Raw genomic sequence first — 18,269 nt, forward strand, 5'->3', positions numbered from 1 at the left:
TTGTGGACTTGCCTTTCAAGTCCATAATCGTAGAAGCTAGTGACAGCTAACTTACCTTCAGTAGATTTCAGTGGAATGGCTGTTAAATATGACTAGGTCCAGCTAACTGTAAAGTATGGTTTATTTAGTTATGGCTTAAAGTGGATTATAGAATAAATTTATGTGTGTTTATTCAGGATCAAGCCTCACTTAGTTCAGTAGGGTTTAACTTTCACAACGCCTATACTCCGTAAATGCTTACGTGGCTGAAGTTGAATACGTGTCAGTGGAAAACTTGAGTTAAATCAAGCTTTTGTTGTAAACTCCTCAGAATGGCCTTGGCTGCCAGATGGGTGGTCTATAAATGAAATAAATAAATAAATAAAATCAGGATGATATACAGTCTGCCTGCATGGGAACTTTGCCTGAATGATGCAGAGAGATAACAATTTGTAGTGTCATGTTTACTAGAATATATAGTCTGATCAGCAGCAGCATTTTTTTAAAAAAGTGGAGTAATCAAGCAAGCTAGTGGCAGACACCTCTTTATTGGAGATAATTTTTTTTAAGATAATGGAATACTAGCTTCATGTTTGTAAAATCTTTATTATGAAGATTCTCTTTAGTGAGAATATAATTTTGCAGTATTGAAATGTATCTTTTAGAACTATGAGCTTTAAGTGAGCAATAGATTGATCAGTTTATGAAATCAGCTACAATTTAACATTTGATTTCCTATTGTTTAGAGAGGCCTACAACAGACAATATCATTGGGACTTAAGACTCTTTTAGGACTAGTTGATAGTCTTCTCAGTTGTGGATATCCATCTTTTGTCTGCGATGTGGAGTTTCTAAACAGGTGATGGGCTAAATCCATTGTCATGCTAGGTGCTCATTGCCAACATAATAAAACTCCACTTGTCTATCTTCCCTCTGCAGTCCCGGTGGAATGTTTTTCATGGGGCAAGGAGAAATTATGAAATGTCTTCTCTTAACAGATGATGACTTTGATCAGTTTGATAAGCCTGGTGCAGAAAGATCATGGAGGAGAAGAACTGGAGATGATGACTGGGACAGGTAAGGCTCCTCCAATTTTCTCTTAGAATTCCATTTTGCTTTCTTGAGTTTGTATTTTGCACTCTGCTCTTTTTTTAAAGTAGAAGTTTAGACACTAATAAATTTGTATCCATATGCATGTCAAAGGCTAAATTGTGAGAAGATGTATATCTTCTATAAAGAACAGGGGTGGAGAATTTGCTGCTGCTTTTCCTCATAGCTTATTATGCAAATGGGGAGATAACAGATATTTCTCCCTCTACATCTTTGAATAGCATATGAACTAATTCTTTCTTTCTTCTGTCATGCATTTGTTCCCTTCAAACTGGATTATTCTACTGCACTTTGGTTATCAAGGCCATGTTAAAGTTGGTCTGGAAGAGGTAACTAGCATCAGATGGATGCTGATGGGAGCCAAGAAGTCTAAAACACAATTTTAACTTGGCATCAGTTGCAATGACTTCCAGTAGCTGTTTTGGACTTAATTGAAAATGCTGGTCTTAACAAATAGAGAAGGCCTCTCCCCATCTTTCAGCTGGCTAGCCCACTCACAATTTGTGGTACGCTGCCAGCCAGAGCCCTCCTTCTGTGGCTGGCAGGAGCTCAGGCTGCCCATCTCACCTCCTCGCCTGAGTGATTGGCTCTGAGGTAAGGTGGGGAAGGACAGTCCAAGCTCCTGCCTGCACTGGCCCACTGCCACAGAAAGAGGACCCCAGTGGCATGCAATGATGTGTGAGTGGGCAGGCCAGCCAGCCTGAGGATAAGGGGAGGGAACATGCAGCACCTGTGGAGCTCTGTGGAGGCCTTCATATGTACTCATCTCTAATTGCAATTCTTAATTAGGTAAGAATAGGTTATTTGAAGTATTGACTTCATCCATCTAGTTCTGTCTACACATTAAAGTGTGGTTCAGGGGATTATTCCTGAGTGCCCAATGCCTAATTTGGCATACATAACATAATAGGTCTTTCTCATTGGTAGCCCCAGGTCTGTGGAACATGTTGTCTTCTGCTTCACAACATATGTTGTAGATGTTCAGTTGAGGCTTTAATATGTTGCTCTTCAATGATGCCTTTTACTGAGATTTTGATTTGCTTATATCTTTTATAGCAGCTCTTCTATGTACTCTGTATGCTTGCTGATATAGTAATCATATATTTTGTGTTTTTGTCCTTGTTCGTTTTTGCTGTTTGAGGATGTTGCTCTCAAAAACATCTGAATTGCTTTTAATTAAATATTTATGTATGCATGAGCATATGTGCCAGTCAGTTCCACAAGTGGTTGTTTTGCTTCTGGCAGTGTTTTTTGTTTGTGTATGGGATGATTGTTTGTTTATGGGATGATCAAGTGTAACAAACCTCAGTTCTTTATTACAAATGTTTTCTTTGTGGGTGTCTTTAAAGTCTCTAGCAAAGTTTTGTTCTAAAACTAACCTCTTTTTTATATATATAAAAAATCATGCTCCTGTGCACAGTGACCATTAGTATTTTATAATGTTGGTTGAATTGTGACAATTTATTTGTGTGTGTGTGTGTGTTTTTATGCAACATGAAAAAAAATGCTTGCAGTTCTTGTTTTTCCAAGTCTTCCCTTGATGTTTGGCAAGTGTGACAAGAGAGACTGCCCACAATTCTCTCCGGATTGGCACTGAGGAGGGGATTATCTTGACGTGTATGTGGAAGTGCAGTGCAGCTGTGGGAAAGGCCTGCCCTCCCTTCCAAGGCTCTTTGTCAGAGGGTGTTCAGGGTTGCCACGTTGGTGTTCACCTGCGCCACAGGTGTTTGGTTCAATTTCCCTGTGGCAAAGCCGTTCCTTGCTGCCCTTAGTTTGTAGTTACGGAAGGCAAAGGAGTTGTTCCTGCAGCAGCTTTGGGTACTACAAACACAAATACAGTCTCAGCCCCCAGTTGCACACTTGAATGTGTGTGGGAGAGCTGGGACTTGATTTCAATAATTTATTTATATATGCTGACTTTCTTCCCATAGGGGACCCAAGGTGGCTCATAACAGTTAAAAGGTGTACAATGGTAGCGGGTTTAAAACAGTATATAAAATTGTATTAAACCTTTTAAACATTAATCAAAATTAAAAACAATTTTAAAACATTTGGAAAAAAACATTTAAACCATCTAAATTTCATAACAAAGGCATTCTTTAGATCCCCATTATTGCTTGAAAGCCTGCATGCTGATGGAAGAATGCCAGAGAGGAGGCAAGCTTGGCTTCTGGAGGTGTAGAAAGAGGTCAGGTCAATGTTCCTTATAAGCTGTGCTTCTCCAGAGTTCTGTCGGGGTTGGGAAAGGAGCCGGTTTACTTCCCCTTTCAAGTCAAGCTCTGCCCACCCCCATGCAGGCGTAGAGAGGCTCCCACGCAGCAGGAGAGAAACTTAGAGGGAATGTCGATGGCATCTGTGGCTGGATGCTGGTGGTATGGTCCTGGTGATGACCAACTTAGTTACAGTACTGTATTAAAGCCACTGGAATATTGTGAACTCCTGATTATGTCACGCTTTATAGTTAATGCACCAGTATCATGATTCTAAGAGGCAACTTAAAACAAATTCTGAACTTGTTATTATGCAATTGAACATTTATTTTTGTTTGATGTTCTTGTGAGTTTCAGTGTTTGAATTTTGCTGTAGTAGGTTCTTTATCACCTTAACTATCTTGTGGGACATCTGTACTTCCAGTAAATCTTTCCTTGAAATGAATTGCTTAAAGTATATGGTCAAATCCAATGTTCCCTCTAATCTTCCCAATAGTGTAGGCTGTTCAGTAGAGGAAAAGCATGGCACTGTGTTCCTAATATATCCTGACTACCGTCTAAATTATGTTACATGCAGATAACTGGCCTGCCTTTCACTTGTATTATGTTTGTTGCAATCTTTATACTGAACAAGTTCAGTACCTCTTGATATAAGAGGTTTATACTGCAATAAGAAGCTTATCTTGTAAGGAGTTAAATCAAACAGCAACTTTCGGTTTGAGACTGCTAATCTTCCTTTAAAATTAGATGAATATCATATGCTTTCTGGATTTGATTTACTTAACTTTCTGCATTTCAGTACTCAAAGGAGTCAGTGTGCAACTTGGGGGAAAATTCTTTCTCTGAACTTTAGATCTCTTATATAAAACTGGAATTTGTGGTTTCTGTGGAATGATATCACTATCACATACTGTTGAGATTCGTGGATCAACCTGGAAGTGTAGGTGGCATATGAAGAGCTGTATTCTCACTTGGTGTTTTGCACAACTGAGTATTATATCTTGTCTCTTTCAGTGAATTAGATGATGACTTGCTAGGAGAAGATTTGCTGACTGGCAAAAAGGTAAATAAGTTTGCTTAAACTATAGAAGTGATTACATAGTAAAAACATACATGGAACTAGATTTCATTGTCCTTAGGGTATGTTTAGGGACGTGGTGGCGCTGTGGGCTAAACCACAGACGGGTCAGAAGACCAGCAGTTGTAAGATTGAATCCATGTGACGGACTGAGCTCCCGTCGCTTTGTCCGAGCTCCTGCCAACCTAGCAGTTTGAAAGCATGCAAATGCGAGTAGATAAACTGGTACCACCTCGATGGGAAGGTAAAACGGCGTTCCCTAGTCACGCTGCCCACGTGACAACGGAAACTGTCTTCGGACAAGCGCTGGCTCTACGGCTTGAAAAACGGGATGAGCACTGCCCCCTAGAGTCGGACTGGACTAAAAAATGTCAAGGGGAACCTGGGTATGTTGATGCATCCTGGTTAGCAGTCTGCTTTGTTTCTGTTAGTTATTGGTGGCATGAGAAGAACACAAAATCAGGTCTTCCAAACAGCAGTATTTCTTTCATGTGTGCAGGGATTGGCATATGACTACTTTTTTCACAAGGTACTTAAGCACTCCCCCCTCCCCCCAAGCTGTAGAGGTAAGTGAGGATCATGCATCAGCTTGAGGGAGATGTCTGCTCCCTACTCAGTCTATAGGTTGGATGAAGGCTATAGTTTTTGTTGTTGTTGTTGTTGTTGTTGTTGTTGTTGTGTTTTCCTGTTTGGCAAGTTTTACTTTAGCAACCCAAGCTGCTGCACTTGCAGTCTTCTTTGATTTCCAGCTCTGTACATGAATATAGGAAAGAAAAAATGGATTGTTCTGGCCTCATATAGAGGCTCAACGATAAGTGGGGAGGTGGGACACTGGTAGCCATATGTTTTTGTTTGGGTATGGCCACCAGCAAACATTCTGCACCCTCAAATAAAAGCAGCTACCACAAGCAGCTCTTCTAATGAATTTTTTAAAAAGTATGGTTCAGGTATGCACCACTGACTAGCTTAAACCTTGTGAAACTGAGAACAAGTAATGACCCTGAGACTCTTTCTTTCTTTCTTTCTTTCTTTCTTTCTTTCTTTCTTTCTTTCTTTCTTTCTTTCTTTCTTTCTTTCTTTCTTTCTTTCTTTCTTTCTTTCTTTCTTTTTTTCTTTTTTTCTTTTTTTCTTTTTTTCTTTTTTTCTTTCTTTCTTTCTTTCTTTCTTTCTTTCTTTCTTTCTTTATTTATTTATTTATTTATTTATTTATTTATTTATTTATTTATTTATTTATACATACCCCGCCTATCTGGCCTAAAAGACCACTCTAGGCGGCTTCCAGTATAGTATAAACAATAAAACAAAGCAGAAAAATTACATAAATCATGCTATAACATAGACAATACAAAGATAGAGTAGAGATTAAATAAAAGAAGAATAAACAGAAAAAATCAGGTATTAGCTGGAGGGAAGGCCTGAATGTATAGCCATGTTTTTAATTGACTTTTAAAAGTAGTTAGTTGCATCTTTAGTGCTGTGGTTGCCTAAAACAGAGAACTCTGGATTACTGTAACCTAGGTAACTGTGGTCATAAGCCAGAGCCAGGTTTTGAAGAAACCAGGGGTTCTACTCTGACATTTGTGTGCAAGAAGTGGTTCAGCGGTTTTCCAGATTATGATTTCTGAAGCCACTTTGTATTTCAAAACCAACAACCCATTGTGCTTGCAACTATCACCAACCTTGTTAAAATGAATTTGCATGCTCTTATTCAGTTTGAAAATGTAGCATTATGACACATCTTAAGTTGCTTATTTTAGTTTCGTTAATTTGTAGATACAACCGAGATGTTTTAATGAATAAAGATAGGCAGAATAGGAAATGTCCCCACCATAATAAGTGAACAATCAGTGGTGGTGCTTTTTTTTTTTGCTAATGAAAGATAAAAATTGATGGTATATCTTCCTTTTTCATTGGGTTGTAAAGCCAGATTCCTCCTGCCCATCCCTGATCTATTTTGTTAATAATTTTCTGTTTAATATGTATGTCATGTCTTAATTTGTGATGCCCCTTGATTAAGTTTTTGCTTTAAAACCATCCTTTCTGGGTGACTGTAAAACTAGGTAAATAATGCCAGTCAGGCTTTTTTGGTAACTTGAACTTTCTGTTGGAGAGAAACAAATCTTGACAACACAGCAGCTTAAAGGCATTCAGATCAGCACAAGATATGCCCTAACCTTTATAAAATCTGTTGCTGTCCTCCGCACTATTTCAATTTTCTTCAAACTCCGTCCTTTAGATATTTCTCATTTGTTTTCTCAGTTAGTAGTTTCTACAATGAAGTTGTTGAATGATGTAGAGCTTGAACATATATAGCAAAGTTTGTGAATTCATAAGTTTTTCACCTGCCATATTAGCAAAACTTAGCTTCTCAAGCATGCTTTCACAAGGGAATTTTTGCTATAATTTAAACCACAAGCAAGTTCACATACTGCTGTCTCATAGTAGTCAGGGTTTTGAGATCAACTTAGAAATGGTGAAATACTATCAAGGAAAAACAGAACTTTTAATTTGCCCTTTAAGAGATCTGTTGGTCATTCCCATCCCATTTATCTTTAACTAATTCTAATCAAAGAGAAGTTACACTGAGAGAATGGCAAGGAATGTTTTTCTTTGTGGAAGTTAGGCATTTTTGAATGAAAAATCCGAATATGGAGGTTCTCCACCCACTGCTACTGGTTATCCTTATTGCTCAATGGTTCAGTCAGACCAGTTGTACCATTGTTTTCTGCCTTAACCTACGTCAAACGGATATGAAACTGAGAGGTAGTGATTGGCCCGGAACCATCTTTCAAATGTTGTGGCTGATCAAGTAATATATTTTGGGTCTCCAGATTTGTCTCCAATAATCTAGCACTGTGTTGTACTGCTTTCCTTGTAATTTACCCAGCCCTACTTCTGAAAACTGGGCTATAGTGTGTTCTTTAGTCTGGTAAAATCTCTGAATTTTAATAGACCTTATGAATTTTCATCAGTATCTACATAGCTTGCAATTAAAAGGCAAAATATTCTATCATATTCTTCTCTTACGATGATTCATACATTCCTCTGAATGAAGCAAAGCAGTTACTGTAACTGTTCTCAGTTCTAAAAGTATTCTGCTTATTGATTATACATTGTAAAAGTTGGCTGCTCCCCTGATAAATCTTACTTGTTGGGTTACTTCAAGGGCATTTGTTTTTGCTTACAATCCAGACCCAGTCAGATATGTCAGATGAAGAACTGAACGATGATCTCCTACAGAGTGACAATGAAGAGGATCAACACTTCAGGTTTCTTTCTTAATATTTAAGCCATGTAACATAACTGATTTTCTAGATTTATCCCTTCAAGGACTTTTGTACTAGAATGTAAGTTTAGCAAACATGTTGTTGTTTAGTTGTTAAGTTGTGTCCAACTCTTTGTGATCCCATGGACCAGAGCACGCCAGACCCTCCTGTCTTCCACTGCCTCCCAGAGTTGGGTCAGATTGAAGCTGTTAATTCTGCTAAAGAGCTCTCTCTCTCTCTGTGTGTGTGTTTGTGTGTGTGTGTATGTGAGAGAGAGAGAGAGAGAGAGAGAGACAGAGAAATGGAAGTGATTTATAGTTTATTAATTGAACTGATATTTTACCTTTCCTCTAGTTGCACACAGGGTTATTCTCCCCTTTTTACCTAAAAGAAAGCTGAAAGTGATGACCGATTGTAAGAGGCTTTTACTTCTCATAGGAAAGAAAGCCTTTTCTGAGGAATACTTAGTACTGCAGAGGCAAAAGTGCTCAAGAACGTTTTTTCTCTCTATGCAAATTGAATCAGTTGGTTAAAACTTGTTACAATTAATCAACTAAGATTTCTTGATTTTTGTGGCAGTCCCAGTAAATAAGTTCCGAAATATTTGTCCAACTATTGGACCAACAGTGGTTATATTTCAGTGTTAACGGCCAGCTCCCCTCCCTGAGGCTTCCCTACGTCTAAAGCAGTGGTCCCCAACCTTGGCGCTCCAGACGTTCTTGGACTCCAACTCCCAGAAGCCTTCACCACCACCTCTGCTGGCCAGGATTTCTGGGAGTTGAAGTCCAAGAACATCTGGAGGGTCAAGGTTGGGGACCATTGGTCTAAAGGGCCCCTAGGGAAACTCAAAACCAGATGGTGCTGAGGAAATAGGAAACTCTTTATTAAAGATAAAAGGTTGCAGCTGATAATGTTATTAGCCTTACATATGTGGAGTTGTGTCAACAGGATGCTGACCAAAATGTCAAGAACTAGCCCCATCTTGATGCTTTTTACATACTATATATAGGTTTTAGAGGAAAAGATAAGTAAACTGAAAAGGTATATCTTATATTTTGAAAGCTGAGCATCTTGAACAAAAATGGTACTATACATTATGGGTGTTTTTAATCAACTACTTGCGTTATTTGGCTTTCATTGCAGTTTGTTGGATTCTTAGTTTAACACTTTGAAAATCCATTTTAAATTGGTGTTTGTATTTTTAAGACCTAGATGCACATTTCTGTTTGAAGTAAATTGAAGTCCATCTATATAAAAAACATTTCTTATAAGAAGTGATTATTCAGAGTAATTAGTGCCCAGCATATTTATATAGTTTGGAGTGACGAATAGCTAGGTATTGCAGAAGTGGGAGACAGATTCAGTTCTTACTCTCCATGTATTTATTAGTGTAGAAATTAAAATTGAATGCAGCTTGCTTAGTTACTTTGCACCCTTTGCCAGCCTAACCTGTTAGGCCATCTGGCTGATTTGATCCCTCTAGTCAAATAGCCTGCAGCTGGTGATAAGCTGTGGTGTAAGTATGCATATTATGAGTTGTGGCATACAGTCAAGTTAATCCATAAGCTATATTTTTGCCAGTTGGTGCAGAGACTGTTCAATACCCTTCCTGTCTAGAATCTACACAGAAGTCTTCACACCATGTTTAATATTCTGATTTTAAATCTTTGTTTCATTTTTACTCTTACCCTAGTACGCAGGATGTTTCTGTAAGTCTTAATGCTACATCTGGCATGGTGGCCTCTTTTGAGCTCTCGGAGACAGCTAATGATCCGTCCGTTGAGCAAGATTCAGAATATGAACAAGGGGAGGATGACTTGGGTTATGACAAACCGGAAGTGGCTGAAGAGTATGCTGAGGAATACACAGAAGGACAGTATGAAGGCCAAGAAGCTGAACTAACAGAAGATCAGATAGAATATGGAGACGATCCGGGCGAGGAAGAGATTTATACCGATGAAGTGTTAGATCTTGAAATCAATGAACCTCTAGATGAATTTCCAGTGAGTTTTGCTCTATTGTATTTCCTGAGATAACATTGCTTCATGTGCCTAGGTTTTTAGACTGATCTGAAATCTGTTTACCTCCCTAGGGAGGAGGGGTAAATTAGACCTATTATCACTGTCTGCCAGTTTCTTTATCTAGGCTGTGACAAAGTTTGTGTTGACAGCTTGTTTGGCTGTAGGTAATACTCCTTTGTCATTCTGGAAGGCAGTTGAGAATCATGACCTTGAGGATTGTATCCTTAAGGAAGAAAACAGCTTTGTGTGGTGGAGACACAGTGCCAATTGTTAGAAGTACTTAATGCAAAAGCTTTTATCCAGGCTTTAGACAAGATCTGATAAAGTCTTTGGAAGGTGAAAAGATTATTGACCTGCTAAAGACATCTTTAAGGTGCTAATATTCCAAAGTGATTGATGTCCTGCTCACTCATTTCAAACCCCCTCCTCTTTTTTTGTGGTAACTGAGAACTGTCTAAACCTGAATAAAGAGATTGGAGGTTAACTTCAGAAATGTCATATGCATAATTTGTTCCAATTGAAGTGACCCTCTGAAGGGGTTTATTGCAAAAATAAGCCCCTTGCAATTTGTTTGATATATTTCACAAAGGAAAACTAGAAAGTCTTAACAGTTTTTATAGTTCAGTCTAATAATACCAGCACAAGTATCAGTTAAATAGATGAAAATTACTTTCATATATATATATATCATGACATTATGTTTGTTTTATGATATTAAGGAAACAAAAATTTAACATGAGGTTGGAAAAGTGTTTGCTTGTAATGTTGTGCTGATCTTGAAATAACCATTTTTTCACTAAAATTTGAAAATGGGAAAAAAATAAGCTTACCCATTCAAAGAGATTGATATGAACGCCTGTTAATTCAGCTCATGGTTCTTATAAGTACAAATAATAGTAGATCTAGTTAGAAACATTGAAATCACTGGAGAGTTTATATTTCTCTAAACTAGCTGTTTATGCAAAAACATACAGTACGTCATGGATGCAGCTTCAAATACGCTGATTGAAATAGGCATAAATGTTCTAAATATTTTGGAGGCATAAATGTTCTTTATGGTTTAGTCATGGATGTGTGTGGTATTATGCTCCATCTCTCCACTTTCCTCCATCCTGTGCAACTTCCTTCCCATTTCCCTTGCCAGATCCTTCCTACTTCCCCCACACTAATATGTTAATATTATGGTTAACATTAATAGAGTTTCTCTTTTAATCAGCATTTGTTAACTGGCTTTAAATCGTGGTTAAGATGGAATGAGGTTTAATGCCTCCCCTGACATTATATAAGCCACTGGGAAGTAATGCGTTAGATTTAATGTATTACCATTAAAATTGTTACTCTTGTATCAGTCAGGAGGAATCTAACATTGAGAAAATAATATTATTTTCTAAGTCAGTTTAAATTGACCAAAATGCTGCTACATAACTTAGGCCGATGTAGGAAAAATAATGCTACCAGCAATTGCAGATTGCTTCTAATTAAAGATTCCTGACTTTGATTCCTCATGGCTTTAACTTCATGTCATGGATTGTAAGTCGTGCATCATCTGGTATCGGAGCAGGTCCTTTTAATTAATGTAAAGTTTCTGTATCCTGCCTTTCTCCTAAATAGGGCCCAAATTAGTGGCAGTCTGCCCTGTGAATGACATTATTTCCCCGAGATTGGTATAAGGTATTGAAGAAGATTTTGGCTATGACTTTTAAAACATTATTTTTAGATATATGAGTTGCTTTCTGTTCCTGTTTAATGCACATGGAACAATGTTAAGGTTAGGTATCTGGCTGAGGAGCGAAGGGTTGGGAATTCACTTCCCCGCTGTGCCTCCTGCAAGTAGAGCCAGCCTTGGGCAAGCTGCACGGACCCAGGATGCTTCCGGAAGAGGGGAATGATAAGATACTTCTGAGTATTTTCTACCTGGAAAACCATGAAAAGGTTTGCCATAAGTCAGAATTGACTTGACAGCACATGGTTATTATTTAATTAAATTCACAACATTATTTCCAAGTTGAGCTGGGACTAAAGGAAGTTAAGAAATTTGCAAGAAAGAGATTGTGAAATTCTGTGATTTCATGGTCAGCAAACTGGAAACATTTAACAAAATGTTTCTCCTATGGGCATCACCAGTAGTGAGAGAATCTGCCCCAAATACCTCAAAACAGATTTTCTCATGCCACTCTTTCAGGATGAAGATTATATGCAATCCTATAATGACCAGGAAGCCATCGAACAGCAGGAATATGTAGCTGAAGAAGAATTAGAAGAGATTACTGATGCCCAGACACCTCCCAATGAGTCAGAAGAGGTACTGGGGAACAGTTAAAATCTCAAAGGGGAAAAATTTCTTAACCACATGGGATTTAAAGTATTTAAGAGGCTTTTCTTTCTAGTTTACATTTGTCCTTGGCAGTCTTTGTGATGATATCTTTCTCCTTCTAAAATATGTTCCTTTGTCAAAAAGATGCCGCCTGTTTATCAAATGGATCAAAATTGCTTCATCTACATGTTGCAAATAAGTTACCTGCTGCAGAGGGGTTAAGAACATGCGTGTTTCTGATACCGTGGAGAATCCTCCCCCCACCCCATGACAACATTATCACTTTTCTCTGCTAATGGAACACTTGTTTGGCTAGATTCATTTCTTGCTAGGATACGGGTAGGCAAAAAGCAGCATGCAGACTGTGTGTGGCTTGTTGGGCATACAGTCCCATCATCTTGCCTCACCACATCTTCCAACTTTTTTAAAATCATCCCAAGTCAGCCTATATCTGCTTGGGGGCTTGAGGATTTAGTCATCCGTCTCCATAACGCTCGAAAACCTTAATACATTTAAAAAAAGAAACTGGCCATGAGATAGCGTAAGGGGCTTTTCTATTAAAACATTTTAAAAGAAACTACTGTGGAAGGATAGATGTTGATCCAAGATTAATTTTATTCTGCTGCTTCTCAAAATTTTGGAATGGATTCTGTGTGTTCTACACATGCAACCGTTTAGCTCTTTGATAAGAATATAAACGTATTCACAATGCATAGCAATTTAGTTGTGCTTGACTAACAGCCTTTCAGCTGTCTACAGAGCTTCCCATAGAACGTCTTTTCCAGCCTCTTCTTAAGGTTGGAAAAGCCATAGATTGGAGGAGGGAGCAAAAAGCCTTAAGCAAGGCCTGACGTTTAATAAAAATGCCATACAGTATATACAGCAAAAATCTTGACATTTGACACTTCAGGACCTTTGGCTAAACAGACATCTGCCAAGCAGCGCAAAACAGAAATTTAGAGTGACTCGGGGCAGCCGTCCATGAGAAGAACAATTATTACCTCAGCAATAAGTTCACTTTTGTCTGACGCATTTATTTTCTTTCCCTTTTGTACAAGAGACTAGCTGCCACTCTTAGATTTCACTGCCATCATTTGAGGCAGGGGATTTAAGGTTCTCTATTTCTTTTAAACTAGGAAGTTGTAGCTGCAGCTAGACTGTTTGACGGACATCTCCCCCCAACTTTAGAAAAGGGATTGTTCATCTAAGTTAATGCTTTCCTCAGGATCCCATTGGGTTCACTCAGTATTGAGAGCCTGTAACATGTTATATTTTGTCAAGTGTGTGTGAGGCACTTCCTATATTACAAAGTGCAGTGAATTGTATGTCTGATTTTAATTTATTCTTGAGCCTAGATAGCAAGTAATAATAATATTCAAATATGTCCTTGAGTTTCCTACTTCACAAAATTTTGAAACTTACTTAGCATGTAATTGCATTCCTTGTGGCCATGTTGTACTCATGACTTAGATATCTTTGGATAAGCAAAGCCATCTTCTCTTCTATTGTCAAAGATGCTGTTCACCGAGGGGTACACAAATAACTAGAATTGTTTACCTAGGGCTATGAGAATTAAATAGAATTGTAAAGATGAACCATTTTTATCTGGAAATCAAATTAAATTTTTGTGATCCTCAGCAAATATGTTTGTGGAAAAAGTATAATAGCCTTGTGAAAAGTAAGTAAGGCTATTTTGTATACTGTTTTACTTAGTACTAGAAGGCAGTGGGTGGACATAAGTTGCAGAAATCGCCATTCTGAGGTTTGTATGTGATGACCTGTTCTATATCCATGATGACATACATGAATCTCTCCTTCTCAAACAGACTGTAAAGGGAAGTTTCTTTTAACAACTCCAGCATATCAGAAATTTGCCAGGTCAATAATTTATCTGGGTCCTCCTCTGCTGCAGGCAGTTATTGAAAATTTGGAGCTACAAGAAGAAATCAAAGAAGAATCTGACGAGGAAGAGGAAGATGATGAAGAATCTGGTCGACTCCGTTTCAAAACTGAGAGGAAAGAAGGAACAATCATCAGACTGTCAGATGTAACAAGGGAAAGAAGAAACATTCCAGAAACTTTGGGTAAGATTTTTCAGAGTGGCTGGGAGGCTAGAATTGATGACAGGCACTTTTGCTGAGGACCTTTTTACTGACTACTCCCAGATTATGGAGCTACCTTCCATGACAAACTAGGTTGGACCTTTCCATTGGCAGATGAAAATCTTCCTGTGTGAAGCCTTTAGCCAGAGAGTAGGCTGCAGAGAATTTTTAATGGGGTATGCTGAGCTTTTATGTTTTGAAGTTCTCTTAAGTGGTGCATGTCTTAAAAATTTTTTTTGCTGTTTTGTGATTGAATTATTTTAATTGTAATGTTTTTTATAAATACTAGAAGATAGCCCAATGTTAGAGCTTTTAGAAAGTTATTTTAACAAATCTGTATTCCTCTAAAATACTTCCTGGAGTAAATTGGCTGCATTAAAAAAATCCAAGTAGCAAATAATATTCAAAGCAATGTAGTTCTGCCTGCAAAATATTAGTTTCCTGGGTATTGAGTAGATGATTGATTCTTTGTAATGCAGGTGTTATGACTGAGATCTTTTTAAAATTCAAAATGTAAAGTAGTTAACTGGAAGAGACATAACGATTTGTGATAAAAATCACACCTGATTTACCAGCCGTAGGACTTGTAGCAATTTTACATGAGAAAAAGGAAATACTCTGCTTATATCTGGATGTAGATTGTCATTTCTGGTCAGGGAACAAATGTGGAGGCTTTTGGAGTAATACGCAGTGTCTGCACAGCATGGGATTAGGTCCTCTTACCATTCTTTTCTTGAAGGATTGGCTGATAAAAGATGGTACTGAGAGAAATCCCAGATTCATGTTGACATCCTAGTGAAATGGAACTGGCAGGATTACTAATGAATTATTTACAGTCCCAGTGTGTCATCTTGAGAAAGTACATGCAAACAAGTCTTCTTTTGAAATGTTATCAGCTTCAGGATCCAATATAAAGACATGATACCGTGAATTTGCTGGTGTGAGCTGTTGGTGTATCCTGTGGTGCAACAACCTCAGGGATTTATTTATTTATATCCCGCCCATCTGGTATATATACAGATCCAAATGTATCCTTGAGAAGCAGATAAGTGTCTAAGTGTAATATGTGTCCTACAAGTGTAATATGTGCAAATCAGAATAAAGAAACAGTTGAGGGTTAGGGAAGAGCAAGCCTCTGGATCGAATCAGTTTACATTGCTGTTGAGCAAAGCAGCATATAGACCATGTCTGCATTCTCCTTGTTTTTGCCATCATAGTCACCACCAAATTTGTTACTGTGATGCCAGATTTATGTGTGATGGTAGCTGCAGGCTCTCTGCACTTTTCATTGAAATCAAGGTGTATGGTGAAGTGCATGTCTTGCTTTGAAGCAGAATCATGCTCTCGATAGGTTTGCTTTCAGAAGAGATTGTGGGTTTTTTTTTGTACTGCAGCCCCCAAAAACGTGAGCGAGCAGTGGGCACCTCCCTTATGGTTCCCACTCCTAGTGTACATGTTGAGTACAGTCTGTAATTCTTTTGTGCCTAATGTGTTTCTAAAAAGAAAGCAAGATGTGATAATTACCCTGTAGTCTTCTGTTCAAATGTGTCCAAATCTAATTTACCTTCTTGTAATCAAATAGGTATCTATGGATAATAGAACCTATTTTTTTCCCCTAACATCAAATTCTGGTGGTTTCTATGAACATAGTATGTCTGGGATTGGTTTCTATGCTGAATTATAGTCCATAAATTAGTCTCAAAGTGACGGACGGGACTGACTGAGGAAATGCCTGGATCTCCTGTTTTCCCCTAAGGGGCATGCCTGGGGTAATCAGGGAACCCGCTTTCCCCAGTAGTGTTTATTACCTGGTGTGCCTTTTACCAGATTTGGTTGGTTTGTAGGTTCCTGTTGAAAGATGCAGGCCAAATTTGTATATTAATAAGCGCTTGATGATATTATTATGACATTATTATGATGCAGTCTTGTTTGGAGTTCCAACTGAGTATACCTGTTAATCTGTACAGGAGCAGGACCTTTTCTCTAATCTGTAGAATTTTAGAACTCTTTTTCTTGGAAAGTTCATGTGTTGTCTTCTTATTTCTTTTCCAATGGAGGTCATTTTGCTATTGTAGCATCTCTTTGAACAGTAGGCTTTATGTGTAAGGGTGCTTTTTTGGATGCGGTTCTGTTTTTATTTTATTTTATTGTATTAAGGAGTAAATTATATGTTACAATGAGTTTTTAAATTATAATGAGATTTGTGAATCTGCATCTTATTTGTGTAGTCTAGTTAGAAAAACTCTTAGAATCCCTCTTTCTCTTGAGTGCACACTCTCTCACACACAAACACAGGTCATTTAATTGATGTATGTTCTCAGGTTACATCATATTATACTCAGTGAATATGAAGAATGCAGTATTTCATTAGCAGTTGCAGAGCATTTTAAAAGAAGTCTTTTATGTAAGTTTTGCAGTTAGTTTTTTTAGCTTATTCCCAAATTTTTGATGATAGGTCATTGTCAGCTGGAGGCGTTAAGAGAGCTGCAATAATTGATGTCTATTAGGAATCAACCTAATAGGCATAAAAATGTAGTAGAACTGGCATAATAAATATTACTTTCTTTCAGGACTGATTGCTCTTAATATGAATTATGAGTATAGAAATGGAGCTTGGATGTATAGCTACATTTCTTTACTTTAAAATCTAGGCGTAAGTCAAGAAAACACTTAAAAGAGAAATTAATATTTCAGTTGAAATTACAAACGTAATTTCCATTCTGTCACTTTCTGGTGACCTTTCGTGACAGCTTGTCTCTATTGGAGGGAAGAATTCTTACTTGCTGATTAAAGATGTCATTTGAAACCATTTTATTACCAAGGGTTGCAAAATTAATCTTGACACTTGGAGGCACTAGAAAAATAATTGCTGATTCACTGCATTAGCTCTGTGTGAAAGAATTTTGAAGTTGAGATTGGGTCTATGCTGGCAAAAATATGTTAAACATTTTTCCTCATGAATGAAGCAGTGGCGTCTCCTAAATGCTGCTTTTCCAAATGGGAAGAGAACTATCTTGGAATAGAAGAATTTTAAGGCTGTAGTTATTAAGTGTGTAAAATACCATGCGTAGAGGCACTAGGGCCTTCTGTTTTGGGAAAAGAGGTATTACTAATCCACGCTACCTATTTCTCAATGGTATTTCCTTCTATCTTATATCTTGAGGAATATAAGATATAAATGTTGTCCTGTGGGGGGAACTTTTTGGGAGTATGTGTGCTCTTAAGTAGGAGGATGACTGCTCACATCCCTCTGGATCCCAGTCTTTTCTTTCATTTGTGGAGGCCTAGGTTTTTTTTTTTTTTTTTAGAAATCTGACTTTTGCTTTTGAGAGAGTGGGCTTCATATTAGTTAGAAATTGTTTCCTCTATCTAAAAATGAGATATTGGGTGTGAAAGTAATGAAGGCTTAGAGTTAAAGCTTTGCTTGTCTGAGAAGAGATCACACAGTGGCACCTTGGCCGAGATGTTATCTGGAGGTCCTAATCCTTGCCACTGACTTCTCCCCAACCCCATTAGCATTCTCCCTTCAGTCTCCTAAGCATTCATTATCTCTCTCCTTTTCTCTCCCTTAATAAAAAGAACAATTTGTGTGTCCCCCCCCCCCCTTTCCTACCTTCCCTGTCCTGGTACTTTTCTCTCTCTTTCCCACCCCACTTCAACTCTTTTCTCACTACTCCAGCTGAACCCAGAAGATGCAGCAGCATCTTTCCCTGCTCTTTTTAAAGGTAAAGGTTCAGACATACTGTAAGCCCCAAGCTGCATTCCTTTCTCTACCCTGCTTTTGGGTCCACATGATTCCAGGCATGACTGTTGCTTTTTGTGCAGTACAGCAAAACACTTCTAGAATTAAAAGGGAGGAAATAAGGAGTTGCCATGGTCAGGGATGATCAAGTGGAGAACTGCTGATTGCAGGGAAATGGAGTCACACTGGAGGAGAAGAATGAACGGAGTACCAGAAGGGAGGTGGGAAAGTTGCATTCTGACACTGTAAAGGCTGAAGATCCTGTTCTTGCACCAAAAGCTTCCTCTCTCCGTGTGTGTTCCCGTCCAGTTACAATCATTCTGAGGTATTCTGGCTTATGTACTATCATGTAAGGGGGAATAAGGACGTGGTGGCACTGCAAGTTAAACCACAGAAGCCTCTGTGCTGCAAGGTCAGAAGACCTGCAGTTGTAAGATTGAATCCACA

The 18,269-nt window shown here is 38.2% G+C and overlaps 1 protein-coding gene across 7 annotated transcripts in view; it reads left to right on the forward strand.

The window, feature by feature from the left end:
- Nucleotides 1–18,269, forward strand: part of RBM33 (RNA binding motif protein 33) — a 98,626-nt gene that overhangs the window by 3,981 nt on the left and 76,376 nt on the right. For 6 of the 7 annotated variants that reach the window (XM_078378516.1, XM_020779730.3, XM_078378513.1 and 3 more), the window contains exons 2-7: nt 978–1,056; nt 4,314–4,362; nt 7,570–7,646; nt 9,337–9,646; nt 11,847–11,966; nt 13,891–14,062. In XM_078378516.1, the coding sequence (XP_078234642.1) occupies nt 978–1,056; nt 4,314–4,362; nt 7,570–7,646; nt 9,337–9,646; nt 11,847–11,966; nt 13,891–14,062 (807 nt within the window). The remainder of the gene's footprint in view (nt 1–977; nt 1,057–4,313; nt 4,363–7,569; nt 7,647–9,336; nt 9,647–11,846; nt 11,967–13,890; nt 14,063–18,269) is intronic. The other variant, XM_020779733.3, reaches the window with a different exon arrangement.

This window comes from Pogona vitticeps, chromosome 6 (assembly GCF_051106095.1).
Source record: "Pogona vitticeps strain Pit_001003342236 chromosome 6, PviZW2.1, whole genome shotgun sequence".
In the NCBI taxonomy this organism is placed as follows: Eukaryota; Metazoa; Chordata; class Lepidosauria; order Squamata; family Agamidae; genus Pogona; species Pogona vitticeps.